At 46.2% G+C, this 15021-nt stretch overlaps 1 protein-coding gene across 1 annotated transcript in view; it reads right to left on the bottom strand.

Moving 5' to 3' along the window:
- ANXA5 (annexin A5) overlaps positions 1-14742 on the bottom strand; it is a 28561-nt gene extending 13819 nt beyond the window's left edge. Inside the window, exons 1-5 of the mRNA XM_019741406.3 lie at positions 14602-14742; positions 14373-14415; positions 2987-3071; positions 1875-1969; positions 652-765 (exon numbers count right to left, since the gene is read on the bottom strand). Of these exons, the coding sequence (XP_019596965.1) occupies positions 652-765; positions 1875-1969; positions 2987-3071; positions 14373-14381 (303 nt within the window). The 5' untranslated portion in view covers positions 14382-14415; positions 14602-14742. The remainder of the gene's footprint in view (positions 1-651; positions 766-1874; positions 1970-2986; positions 3072-14372; positions 14416-14601) is intronic.
- Positions 14743-15021: the final 279 nt, after the last annotated feature.

Below are 15021 nucleotides of genomic sequence, written 5' to 3'. Positions count from 1 at the left end.
CTCCCTGAGCCACACATCTCCTTGTTGTCAAATTTGTTTCCCTATCCTTCATAGTCTAACCGCTAATGACTTAACAGTTTCCTGTCCCTGAGTCAGAATCAATGTTTCAAATTAGTCATATTTACGCAATATTCCAAACAGTAGTCATGGAAATATACATTCAGTTATCTACTACAATGAAATTATAACAAGTTTACCAGCTACTTTAGTGTTTAGAAGGAAAGGAAAGAAGGAAAGGGTATAAGAACACCTTTCTTATCTGAAAATTCTCTCTGAAACTTACTTTCTTAACCTAAAATGATTAACAATATTCTTGTTCCCTAATCAGCCAACTTTCTATTTTAAAAGATACAATACCTAATCTGTAACATTTTTAAAAACACATCTCAAAATTAGAAAACAGGCACGAAAACAAAATAAAAAAGGCTGTAAAAGCATTAAAATTTTATATAGCCACTATTATTAACTAGACAAAAAGATAAAATGACACACTTGTAATTTTCTCCTTTTCTTCTTATTGCCTCCGACTGTTTTGTTCTCCAAGAAATCCTCACAGAAATCATGCCAATAGGTTTAATATGAGAAATAAGATGACGTAATGACCAACACACATGGCATCCCTCGTGAGCAAAGTTCCTCGAGCTCCTTTACCTTAAGAGCGTGCTTCAGCTCATAGGCATCATAGAGCCAAGAGGGTTTCATCAAAGCCACGATCAGTTTTTCAAACTTTCCAGTCAGTTCTGACTTCAGGTCGTCCAGAAGGTCCTAAGCCACAGAAAATACAAATTAGTGAGCCACACTCTACTTAAATATGAACGACAGCCTCTGCCCTGATGAATTATTTGTGGTGCCATCTCCAAGGAGAAGCAAGACACATGAGCGAAACGTAACCCCACAACTTTGAATAATGTACTTCCGACATCTGACCTGAAGCTGAAGCTAAAGCAAAGCCACTTAGGTGTCAATGTAGTGGTTTTCAAGAAATGTGTTTCTTAACTTCAAAAAAAAAACAAAAAACTTTAAAGTAGGCTAAAACTATCTTATTTGTAAAATACTCTTCTGAGAAAGATGTTGTATCTTAAAAAGAAAAAAGTCTGCCAAAAAATATCATAAATGCATTTTTACAAAATACAAAACTTGGCTTAACATAGCTAAACAAAACAATTTTTTCTCTCCTTTCAATATCTAATAATATTCTAATACGTAACGGGTTACACTCATTGCTGTGCTCCTGTTCACGGAGGGACACCGTGGGGAAACTATGTATATCATTATGATGAAAAGCAGTATTTCCCATCTGTTTCAGTTTCAGCACAGCAGACAACTAGAAATTGTTTTGTTTTTCTTGCTTTGCATTTGTTTCTCAATAAAATGATGAACAAAAATTTTTAGAATAAAACTGCCTTTAACTTTTTCATGTACGCATTATCATTCAGCAACAAATTTAATTTTTACTTTGCTTTGTCAATCAAATAAGAGGATTTAAATCAATGAATTAAAACCTCATTTATTAAAACACCACTCCAACAGAAACCACGACTGACTGTCCTAACAAAACACTGTTATAAAGGTGGGCACCTAGAAAACACTCACGACACCACCCTGACGGGACACAGAAGACGGCAGTTATCACCACGGGCTCTGAGCCGTCCACAGCATCACGAAAGGAAAAAGCGATTCTGTGAGGACCAGCTGGGTGAGCGTTATATACCAACCCACAGCTGATGATTAAGAAATTGGAGAAGAAAAAAGGTGTAGGAAAGTCAGAATCATTGAATAAGTGAGGTTTACAAAGGGATATTCGTAGATTTCAAACTCGTCTTAAAACACACAGCTTCTCTCTAGGTCTACCTTGGGATGGAGTGCGGTCTTACCCGGCCATACAGCGTCTTAAAAGCCGCGGCGATTTCCTGGCGCTGAGTGTTACTGCGGGACGTCAGCAGGGTCAGGATGCTCTCCTCATCTGTGCCTGCAATTCAGGTTCAAACAATGACATCGGGGCTCCCACACGCCCTCTCTGTCCCCTTTGTAATCAGCTCCCCAATCACCCTAATTCCTTACCTCATAACATATATTGTATTAAATCATTTATTAAACTATAAATTTTACAACATGTAAAATGTTGTATTTCCAATATATACTATCCCTGGTGCACTGTGAAATAGGTGGAAAAATACTCCTGACTTTTTAAAGACTTGGTGCACCTCATTTTTCTTGCAACAAATAGTTCCTCAGATGATGGCTATTCACAAGGCACAGTGTGCTGGGTGTTACAGGGGCCTGGGAGAGGAGAAAGATGTGGAGCTTGGTTTCCAGTTACAATTTAGGGTCAAAATACAGAAACATACACACAACTGTGAGCTAAGGCACAATGACACGTGCCCAGGAGAGGTCCAGGTGCTAAAAGGGAATTTAAGAGAGGTTCTCTGAGCCCACAGGAGCTGAAGGAAGTGTGGGGAATGCTTTATGGACAAGGTGACACCCAGTCTTGAAGGACAGGGATTCTGACAGGCTATATGATATGAAGGACGACAGGCTTTTAGACAGAGGGAAAAACGGGCTTTCCTGAAAAGCAGATAACCAACCCGGCAGGGCGGGATCAGAGAACAGGAGCGGCAGGAGAGGAAAGGGACCAGGTGGGCTGGAACAGTCAGGAACCCTGCAGAAGTCGGCCTCTGCCTGGGCCCACTGCAAACGCGGCAGGGGGCTCACGCTCAGGAGTGTCTGCTTCTCGGCTCAGTCGGCGCCCACACAGGTAAAGGTGAAAGTCCACACAGCGACGAGGCTGAACTTAACACCTGTTCAGGTCTGACACTGAATCCCAGGGATGGTCAGTCATGTCATTTCATCTTACTGTACTTTTCCTCTTCCTATACACTTCAGATCAAAATATTCTCAAATTAAGCTTATGGAAAATCAGTGACTTTTTTTTTTTTGAGAAACACGTCGCCCTGTTTGAGACCAGGGAGGAGGAAGCTGAACGTACCCAGGCCTTTCATGGCATTCCGGAGAGTTTCCGCATCAGCCTGTGCATCAAATCCAGGGTAGTCGGTGACCGTGCCTCTGAGAACCTGAGATAGGAGACACGGAGGCATTACTCACAGCACGGCTCGAACAGCAGCACACGACATAAACAGTAGCCCGCTGCTCTGGATCATGGCCCGTCGTAACTAAACGGACCATTTGATAAACTGTGTCACCCTATGTGAGACGGGAAGTGGACCACTGATGGTGCAGGGTAGCAGGCAGGACCAGTTCAGCACATAAGCCATCGGGGCCCACCTGCAAGCCATTACTGGGAAGGCTGCTCCCAGGGCCTCTCCCTTGGGCAGCGCCCTTGCGGAGCCCACCAGCACCCCGGATTCACTTCCTCGCAGGCTTCTTCCCAGTAAGTCCCTCCCCACTGCAATCTAGGGGCATCTGTGCCTGCATTCAAGCTTGATGCCCCACCCAAGGCACTGAGCTCTAAGCAATGCTCTTATTACATAACTTGTCACCTAGGCCTGTTTCTTTATCCTTATGAGGGATTTTAAGATAAGACTGAAAAGATACTTGGTAATTCATGTGCCAGAAGAATACAAATCCTTGAATTTAGAACTTCATAAAGGTATACTGGAAAACATTCTTTGTAAGGTTTCTTGCTGCACATACACAGTGCTTACAATCAATATATTTTAATGTTTACCCCCAAAAAAGTCTGTAATATCATTAGATACTTATTTAGCATCAGAACTTTATTGAGTCATAAATTTATCTTATGATAAAGGGAGGCTCGCAGCATTTGCTTTTACCAATAAATGTTTTTTAAAGTACCTCAGAACTCCTGCTAAGGTTCCATCTAAAGCTGAGAAACAAACAGCAATGAGGGGGAGGGGCTGAGAATACCTGCCTGGTTTACAGTCACTGTGCCTTACTGTGAATGCACGAGGCATGATCACCTATGAAGAAAGGAATTCCCACCTCAGCCTCCAACTGCTGCATTTGCAACAATATCATAGCACCAACCAAATAAAAAGGATGACAAGAAACACAGTATGCGGTAGAACTTCACAGGCACAGGTCAGCCCAGAGACCTTCTCTCTTAGGTGGCACTGAACTATGCCTCCAGGAAAAGCAGCACTCATGGACCCAGCAGAACAGACTCTCCTTGATCAAACTTGGGGTGGCTCCTCTGCGCCCTCCTTACGTTAGAGCTGCTCCTCTGCCTGCCTACCCCGTTGTAGCAGGAATCCTGCTAAGTCAGCTGCGGGAGAATCCCCAGCCCGTGAAGCCTCCTCTTAGTAACTTTCCATCCACTGAGCCCCTCGCCCTGCTCACGGGCTATAAATCCCCAGATGCCTTTGCTATACTTGGAGTCGAACCCCATCTCTATCCCATTGCGACAGACTTAACAAGCGTCGAGACAATTTCTTTCTTTAACAGTAGTCTCTCCTCTGATTCAAGGAAAGAAAGGTTCTTCTCCCCTCTGAACAATAGTCCCCATGAGACAACCTACAGTGTTGTGATTATGAGGCCAAAGAACACAGTCCAAAGGAAGTGAGGTGTTTCAGTGTGGTCTCCCGGCCCCAGTGTCGCCCGGTAGCAGCTCTCATCCCCTCTGTCCTGAGCTAAACAAAGGACGGTGGCCAAGGAAAGTGGGGGAAGCCTCGCTCCCGTTCATCTCATCGGGGATGTCATGGAACTAAGCCAGGGCTCTTCCTCCATGAAGGGGGAAACCCACCCACACACACCAGGCTTGTGTCCACTGCCACCCTGTCTAAAAGCAGAGGCATAAAGACCAGTAACTTCCCTTCCATTAGTTCTACAGTATGAGCCATGTGCAACTGGAGGACTGAACGCTGGCAAATTCTTCTGGTTCTACGTATGTAAGAGTGATAGCTTGGGGGATAAATTGGTAAGATTTGAGAAGATGGTCCATCACAGCTGGCGTGGGTGGGAAAGTTTACCTAACAGGACGAACTGCAAGTCCCCCGTCAGTGGGACAACTTCAAGTAGATTATGAAGACACCACGAACATCATTGCAAAAATGAATAAATACCATGTGAGAACTTAGTCTGACAGATGGCTTAGTTCACCTGTCTGTTTATTAACTCACTCAGCAACCATTTTTTGAATGCCTTCCAGGTGCCAAGTATTGTACTGGTCAGCAGGAAAGTCATGACCTCTGAAAGTCGGGAGAAAGCGGCAGGCACGTAAAAAGTGACGTGCAGTCGAGGGCACATAGAGGCTCTCCCAAGGGGACGAGGGCACATCGGGAGGGACTGACTCCTGGGAAGAGGGGAAAGAAATTGGAGAACTGTCCCCAAACGTCTTGAAAGTGGCCTGTGACGTGGCAGGCAGGTTCAGGAGGCAGAGATGGGCAGGCAGATGGTCTTGCACACACAGCCGTGTGGAGACCGGAGATATCTGCTGAAGGGTTAAGTATTACCACAGACTGCAACAAGCCATACTATTGGATAAAAAACCAACCAGGGACGGTCCTGGGCAAGGAAAGCCTTGCTAGGAAGTGCCGGCTTCATCCTGTGGGCAAGGGGAAGCCCTCAGAGGACAGTGTCCACTCTGCACCGTCGTGTTCCTAGGGCAGCGAGGGGACAGAGGAATGGACTGCGCACGAGTGGAGACCGGGGGACTGCTTGAAACTGCAAACACGGAAGATAAGAGGAGCTTTAAGTCAGGAGCAGCCGAAATGGAAAGGCAGAGGGAGACAGGATGGGGCCAGGGCAGGAGAAACCACTTAGGATGACACCTTGCTGCCTGGGGAACAGGACGGCTGGTTTGGCCTTTCCCACAGCAGGCCGGAGGGAGGAGGCAGGCTGTGGGGTACTTGGAGCTGGGGGGGGGGGGGGGGCGGGAGGGGTCACAAAGGGCAGTGATAACGGGGCAGAAAGAAGAGCCAGAGGAGAAGGGACGGTCAGCTACAGTCAGAACGGCAGCTAACACCTGCCGCGTGCGGCCATGAGCCAGGCACTGAGCTCAGAGCTTCCCGTGGATCACCTCACGGAAACCCCATTTTACAGGTGAAGAAACACACTAGCTTAGAAAGGTCCAGCAGATCACCCTAGGGAACAGCAAGCGAGCAAGCTGCAGAGCTGGGACTGGGGGCTCTTAAGCACGACGCTGCACGGCCTTCTAGAGACAAAGAGAAAATCCAAGAGGATGATGGTATGGCTGCCAAAGGAGAAACATGTTCTAAGAGGAAAGGGAGAAAGGGCACATCCAAAACCGCAGGAAGTCAAGTTTGAGGGCAGGGGGGAAAGGACCCACTGGATTTGGTAACCAGGACACGGGTGGCGCTAAAACCCTGCCTGGACGGCCCTGAAGCGTGAAGTATCTGTGAGCTCCCATTCTACAAACGACGGCGTCTGCAAACATGGTTTTAGAAACACTACCCAGTTCATGGGCTATGAAGAATTGCTAACAGAGAAGTTAAAAACAGTTGAGGTGAAGAATAGAGGAGACAACAGAGATTTGCCTTAAAAAGGAGAGACATCTGAGCGCGAGGACTGAAGGGAATCAGGTGAAGACAGAAGAGAAGTATCCCCAGAATCTCAGCCATTATGAACAAGAAGTAGCTGCTGGCTGTATTTCTGAGAGCTTTCCAGAAATTGGGAAACATTTTTGTTACATTCCATTCGTTCAGAGTCACTGTCAAAGCTAGCAAAGCCACATAGTGGCTCAGGGGCCAGACGTGAATCAGACATGAGTCACCAGGGCAGAACCCTCATGGGACATCCTGTCCAAGCCCGTCCCGCCCACACAAAACGGGGGGGCAGTGGGCAAATGTGACTACATGACTCAGATGAGAGGGTGTCCCCTGCTTCCTGTGGTTCCCAGTAGCCTCGGGTCGGGCATTCAACCTTCCCAGGTGAACCCCAAGTGTACGTAGGTATACTAGTCACCTCACCCACCGTTATCCTCTGCCACCAGTGCCTTTCCAAGGGAATTACATATAGTCTCAGACAATATGTGGCCAAAACACGTAATTCGCCCTTTTAACGCTCACCTTCAAAATTATCCATCCTTCCAGCTCTATAATTTTATTGGCTTTTTTTGTTTGTTCTAAATGAAAAAGTTCTTTACCTTCAAAGACTAGCTATGCCAAAACAAACTGGATAAAATTAAACCTCCAAAAAGGAAGGGTTGCTTTTCTAGACACAGAATTTAAAGACATAGGGAAGTAACACAGAAATAACAACTTCAGATTTAAAGATGAGGACACATTCACCTGCCTGGAACACTTTAAATCAAAGCTTTCTGGAAGGCACAGGGGGGAACAAAGCCGTCTGTAAGTGTGTCTTTCAGTGCAATGAAAACACCACCCAACACTCCACTCAATACTAACAAGGAGCCAGAAATCGTAAAGCGAACCATTACAGGTGACGACGATTCAGTGTGGTGCTTCTGAGGTTTCGCAAAGCGCCTCTGGAGGCCACTGAGAAAGGAGGGCCCAGGGGAGGCCACATGGGCAGAGCTCTGCCCTCCTGCTCCAGCCAGAGCAGCTCAGGTCTTATCTGACAGACAGAGCACAGGCCCAGTAACATTTCCATGGGCCAAGAAAGAAAATGAAAATTACTGTACACAGGAAGAAATGAGATGAGCAAGAAAAGAAGAAAAAGCCAGTGTGACATGATTACAATTTGAGCTGCAAAGTAAAATAAATAGAAAAAAACCCAGAACCTCCAAGAGGACGGAGGGGCACAAACACATACAATCAGGGGTCAGAGGTAGGATCTCGAGCCCCTGTCCTTACCCTTTCCAAGCCCATCAGAAAGGCGAAGGTGAGAGCTCACAGCCGTAAGCTCACGCTGGCCTGTAACTATTGCTTAGTTTTGCCCAACTTCCTCTCCCTTTCATGCTCTTTATTTTTGCTTCTTCCCATTTCATCTAATTATCCTACTACCTGCGACCTCCTTCAAATCAAGTGTAAGGGGACAAAGCATCACCATAAAGCAGTTTAAGTTAAGTGCACAGTGGTAGAAAGAAGTTTTTAAGTAACAACACAAAGATCGTGTCTGTATGATTTAGATTTTTTGTTGTGCCTTTAATGCCCCCATGACTACCTCCCTGCCAGTGTAAGAATGTCTTCCCTTGGCAAACGCCAATAAAAGGGAAAGCTAACCCGTCCCTGAACGATGGAGATGCCGAATCAGTAAGTGGGCGAAGGCATTAGCCCGATGAGCACACATGGGAGAGCACATGCTCTAAACGGGGTGCCTCACTGTCCACTGGGCATTCTGTGCAGAGCGCTTGGCACGCTCTATCACCAACCAATTCATTCACACCAATGCCTCGAAAAGATCAAGTCTGTAATTTCTCACCTCAGAGAAGAGTGTGCCCAGATACACAACTTTATTTCCTCTTGTATCTAAACAAGGGGCAGAAAGCTAACGCACATGGCTGGCCCCACACAAAGGTAGGAAATGAGTGAGCTTCAGATCCTCGTTAGTCATAGGAAGAGGTAAATGATACATAAACAAATGGATGAGCTGCGGAGATGAGAGAGGATTTAAAGATCATACATACCCTGCTGTTTACTAGATGGCACCAACCTAAGTGTTTCACAAGGAACACAAATTCAACAAACCCACTACTGGGTCCCCCTAACCTGCACTCGTTACTCAAAGAAAAACACCATCAACCACTTGGTCAAGCAAGCCTGTCATCCTGCCCCTTCCCCACCAACCGCCACCACCTGGGAATCAAACTGCCCACGCTCTCCCATAGTTCCCTCCGGTCTAGAGTCCCAGCTGCTGCGTAGTCCAAGGCCTGGAGATTTCACTGGGATTAGTGGCCCAGATTCCTAAGTGGCCGTCCAACATCCAGCTTCCGTCTCCTTCCCCCCTCAACCCCCATACCGCCACCCCACCTCTGCAGCCCCCAGAAACATACCATCACATTGGCACCAGGCAATCCTTGTTAAACACGCATCTGACCACGGCACACCCAATTTACAACTCTGATAGCTCTCCATTCCCTGCAAAGTGATTCGTATTCTGTACCTTCTGAAATCCAAGACAGGGCTCCACGCCCCCACCTGCATGCAGCTCCCGGTCATGCCAAACCCCTTCACACTCCCGAGCATTTACTTTTGCCATCCCTCCTCTGTCCCATTCGACTAATGCCAGCTAAGTAATCTCAATTTCCTCTTCTGTGAAACAGAGATCGTAATTCTTTTTCCAAAACTGTATTATGAGCATTAAATAATGCACACAGAGGGTGTGGCAATGCATCTGTTACAGCAATAAATCTGAGTTCCGTTTCCCTTTATCCTCCCCATGTCTAACAATACTTGCCACATGGTAGGAACTCAAAAGCTTCATACATTCATGCACGCATCATGCACGCATCATGCATGAATGGAAGGTAAAGACAACAGTTAGCAACTGGTGTCCGAAGAAATGACGCCAACTGGACTATGCATTCCTTCCAAATAATCCATTGCTTACAGGAGTACGTATTATATAAACTACAAAGCTGAAAGGCTGGGTCCAAAAACCATTTAAAGCAAAGGTCTTAGGAACATGAATTAAAGAAAAAAAAATGAGCTGGTGTGTCTGTGAAATTTTAGAACAGCATACAGGCTACATGAATAAAATTTATTGCAGAAATGAATCTATGATGTAAAAATATTGTTGTATTTCTACCACTTCACACTTAAAGTAACTAAAAGAAAACCACCAACCCTGGCCCAGTGCAGGTCTCCCAGGGGGCCTGAGACGCCAGGTAAGGGAATAGGTTTGCTGACCACCGAGGCACAGCAGCCACACAGTTCTGGATCTAGTTCTTTCTCCGCATCCAAAATAGAGACAAGAGTCTAAGGAATCAGGAACTGAGAGACTAACCGGAGGCAGCACAGGCCCTAATTAAGATCCCAAGAGGGCATTGTTCACTACGCGTGATCTGACTTACAGTGAATGGCAAGACAAGAGGCGATGCACACGCACTACATCTCCTCTAGAGTGAACCTCAACTCACACTGACTCGTTTACATGGGCCCAGCGTGTTGTGCACAGGACCTCTGTAAGCTATCATGGCACAGTGGCTTCCAATCAACCCAAGAGTTTCCTAATCAATCCTCATACAGGGAGGGAACTCTGAGGTTCACCAAGTTTCTAGTGAAAGATTACGTAGCCTGATTTCGCCCTCTTAACACTCCTGCTGCCCTGAATATATTAACTCTTTATAAACAACCTTATAAATGAAACTAAGTTCAAACTGCCCCAAATCTAGTATTTTAAAGTTTCACTACCTTAAAGAAAATTAAAGGTATAAAAGCCTTAAACTGAATTAAAATGTTTAAATGGATCATGTCTACGAAATACGGCCGTCTCTTGATTTTTCCAAACCAGGAGTATAAAACGTACTTTTAAGTACTTAAAATAAATTAGGGGGCCGGCCCCGGTGGCTCAGGCGGTTAGAGCTCCATGCTCTTAACTCCGAAGGCTGCCAGTTCGAATCCCACATGGGCCAGTGGGCTCTCAACCACAAGGTTGCCAGTTCAATTCCTCAACTCCCGCAAGGGATGGTGGGCAGCGCCCCTGCAACTAAGATTGAACACGGCACCTTGAGCTGAGCTGCTGCTGAGCTCCAAGATGGCTCAGTTGGTTGGAGAGCGTCCTCTCAACCACAAGGTTGCCGGTTGGACTCCAGCAAGGGATGGTGGGCTGTTCCCCCTGCAACTAGAAAACGGCAACTGGACCTGGAGCTGAGCTGTGCCCTCCACAACTAAGACTGAAAGGACAACAACGACTTGGAAAAAAGGCCTGGAAGTACACTGCTCCCCAATAAAAAAAAAGTCCTGTTCCCCTGCCCCAATAAAAAACATAAATTAATTAAAAAAATAAATAAAATAAATTAGGCTATCTATGAAAAATGTTGGCTTTAGCTAAATAGTGACGTGAAAAACCCATGTGAGCCAGTTAAGCATTGAGAGAAATAGATCAGGACCCAATTTAAGAAATCCAAAATATGGTTAAGTCCGATTACGGAAATGACCCTACACCTACTGAAAAATTCGCATTTATATAATCAGAAGATTGTTGAAAAAAAGAAAGGATTCAACAACATTTTACTATGTATAAATAATTCAGGGGATTATTAACCGCTTTCTGGTCATGCTCGGTAAACACTTTGTACTCTTCTACCTAAATTTAACATAGTTAAAGATGTTACCAATCCAGTGATCACAGTAATTTATTGCTCACTTAGCAAAGCTGATGTTGAAGCACCATGGAGGCACCCCCACAGTAGAGGCCTCTCCACATCCCGAACTCACCTTTCCTTGATCTACCTGTAGCTTAACTTCCTGTGGTTTGAGCTGGGAATGTCCCGTCCCACCCAGTTCCCTGTTTTAGAAAATGGCCCTGAAACTTATGATTAATACCCTTGGGCGTATTGATCACAATCTCAGTGGTCTAGCATTCTTTCCAGGCTAAATCTCATCATTGTTCCTGGGTTGCTGATTCCACCATAGAATCACGTGGCCAGAGGGAAGGCTCCACGCAGACCCGGAACCCTCAGGTAGCCTCTGGAGGAATATCCAGATTTACCCCAAATCGGTCTGAGAATGTTTATACAGTTTTTGGAGGTGTTAAACTGTTGCCTTCGCAGACCACCAGTGCTGATAATAAACGCTTATTCTACGGCCCAACTCCTGTGTCCTTCTATTGGCTGAGCGGCGCAGGCGGCATGAGCCTGGGATTCTGTTGGCCTCCGGTTTCAGTTTCAAACCATATGAATATAAAACCATTCAAATGAATGGCTTCAAACATAGAGAAAATATTGTCCAGGAACTGTTTACATGCAGGCACATTTGTCATTTATATTTTTCTTGTGTGTCATGGAGGAGACACAGTTAGTTAGCCGTGTTCTCTCAGAAAGACGGGGAAGCCTCACGTTAGACTACTTCTCTCCATCACGGCAGTTAATTCATAGAATCCCACACACTGCCATGCTAATGGACGAGGATTAGGACCAGAAAGAGGACAGAGCTCACGTGGTCGTTACCCCATCATGGCCTCCAGCTCTGAATGGATTCACCCAACATGACCATGGATGTCACTTTTTATGGAGTTCCCAATATTTGTCACAGCTTTGTCCCCCTACACTGAGATCATTAGTGTAAACTTTAACTAAAGAAATTGCATTGATATAAATTATATTTAATTATAATGTAATTTGTTGTTTATATAATGAACACATTAATATAAATACGTACAAGAGTGTAACATATCCTTAATGATATGTATTTATACTAAAAGAAAAACTCCAATATATCAATCACAGCTCAACCAATCAAAGCTTTCCTGTTAAATTCTTAACAAGCCAGGCACACCCATGACCTACACATACAATAACTGACTGCAGGATTTTCGCAGACTTTTATAGGTAGCGGGTTCCAACGTTAAGTAGAAAGAGAGAACCGCTGGTATGGAAAATATAGTTCATAACATGAAGAATGACTGATGTGGGCGGCTACGTTTTAGTTTTTCAATAAGTAAGAGACACTGGTATTTAATAATACATTTTAAATTGCCGAAATGGGCACCTCTAAGACTCAGGCAACTGATCCCATTAGTCTACAATGGCCACTGAGTGGAGGCCTCTGGTTCCCACCACAGTTCAACAAAAGGTTGAAACCGTTTGAAACCCAATACTGAAGCTACTTCAGCTTTCCTCCAAGCACACTGGGTCCAAAGAAAATTTTAGACAGTGAAAGTGCAATCCCATAATGTAGGCATTTTGCACACCACTAAAGTAAGTATAAAGACAACAAAACTCCACCTTAATATTTTAACAAAATGTTTTACTTGAATGGCTTCCAAGGATAACTAATAACAAAGCCAGTGCAACTTTCATGACTAAAAACTGTGGTTTTAATAGAAAACAGTCCTGGTGTTACACTGTGGTAGAAATAACATATAATTTTGTAATACAAGCCGCCATTCTCCCGTGTTTTGTATGTAAAAGGGCCTTTACACTATTTTAATTTTTTGTACTTATTAATGTCCACGATTGGAAAAATGTGTTCATTGATGCCCTCTTGGGTAAAGAGTCCACCTTATTAAAAGGAACTGATTGAAAAACGTCAGACACCACTGGATAAACTTACAAGAGAGATTGAGAAACAGCCGAATGAGCAAGGATAAAGAGAATTATTCTTTAATGGTTGGTTGTTAAATCATTTACATCACCACACCAGCATATCCAAGATAGGAAAAATAATTCTCAGGATAGGAAAGTTAATTCCACATAAAAGTATCCTTTACATGGGCAAGAACCTAAACCAAATTTCCACTAGAAGCAATATGAGAATTGGTTTATTGTACTATTTCTTAAGTGCAAAAGGGGAAGTAAGAATGGAAGCACTGTGTAAATTTAAACAGTTACCAATTTATCTTAATCCTCCCATTCTCTGTTGGAAAGGAGGCTGAAACCTTATTCAGTTCTGATAAGTCAATCTGATAAAGGAAAAAAGTGAACTCTAAATGAGAGAGGGCACTGTTTGAGTAGTTAAAACACTTGCTTGAAAAATTTATCTGAACTCTGACAAGTCGTTTAGACTGATAAGATCTGTAAAATTAGTTTTGGAGTGGAGCTGCTAAGCACAGATATTTTATTCACACAAAGACTGTATAGTACGGTCAATTTTTAAAGATTGCTATATAAATTAAACGGTTTTCTTTTTCCGGTATTTTTGATAAATGTTGAGAACGACAAAGAAGGCCAATATTAGGTAATCCAGGTCCGATACAGTCCCAAGGCAAATTCAATCCAGAACTGGTTTCACGAGTTCATCACTTAAGCAAAGAAGCTCTTCTGTTTCATATTTTGCATGAAAAAAAAAAATCAGTGCAGAGGACGAACAGCTCCTTTTAGTAAACTTGGGTTGAGCGACTGGAAAAAGCTGGACTAGGAGCTCTACTGGAAAAAAAAAGCCAACGCCCACCCAGAGTATTAAAATACAGAGAACTTGGAGGGAAAAAAAATAAAGGAAGCCAAGAGGGGGAAAAACGCGTTCTCCTCACGTGATTACGCTGAACTTAGCGTTATCCTGCTCTGGTTCTAATTTTAGCGACGGGATTTTAGGGAGGCCGCTTTTACACACTCACTCGAGGAGGCGGTGCGCAAACCCGGCCACGTCACCGGCGGCCGCGCGGACGGGCTGCAGCGGGTCCGAGGGGCTGCTCCGCGGGGGCAGGCGCCACCCGGGCACGGCGCGGGCGAAGGGGAAATCGGGGAGCTGACCATTTCCCCAAGGCGGATTCCCTTTACCCCAAACTTTTCTGGCTTTTTGACAAATTCTACATCTCCCTTGATACAGCCGACAAAGTTAGTAAATCGGGGCGCTGCGCGGGGCGCACGGCCTCACCTGTGCCATGGCGACTGCTCAGGTCCGGAGAAGGGACGCGGGCCTGCAAGAGAAGGGACAGAGCGGGTTCCAAGAGCCACACCCGCCACCGCGCGCCCGGACCCCCGCCGCCCGGGCGCCGCCCCGCCGTCTCCGCAGCTCCGGGACCGCTCTCCGCCCGGCGTCCGCGCGAGCCCTGCGTCCCGCTCCCCCTCCGGAGGGGTCCTCCCCGGGCCAGGTGCGCACTCACCAGACGGAGGGACCAAGTGCCGAAACCTCCCGGGGAGCGGCGGAGCGCAGGCGACAGCGCGGTGGGCAGGGCTGAGATGCAGGCGCAGAAGGCTCCGATAGCCGCTCCCGGCCGGTTCCAAGCAACGGAAACACCCCAGGCCCCGCCCCGCCCCGCCCCGGCCCCGGGCCCGCCCCGCCCCGCCCCGGCCCGGCCTCAGTGCGCCTGCGTGCGAGTGCTACCCGTCTGAGGCCTCGCGACCGGGTGGGGCCGCGGCCGCAGTGAAACCGGGAGGGGGCGCCGCTCCGCGAAGCCCGGGAGGCCCTGCGCCGCCGCGCCTGCGGGAAGGGCACGGGGAGCTGTCCCGGACGCTCTCCGCTCCGCGGCCGCGGAAACGGTGGCCTCACCCGGCTGCTGGGACACAGCGGTGCGCGGGTGTCT

Source organism: Rhinolophus sinicus, chromosome 15, assembly GCF_057876585.1.
Source record: "Rhinolophus sinicus isolate RSI-liver-muscle chromosome 15, RSI-T2T, whole genome shotgun sequence".
NCBI lineage: Eukaryota > Metazoa > Chordata > Mammalia > Chiroptera > Rhinolophidae > Rhinolophus > Rhinolophus sinicus.
This window is presented reverse-complemented; position numbering and strand designations above follow the sequence as displayed.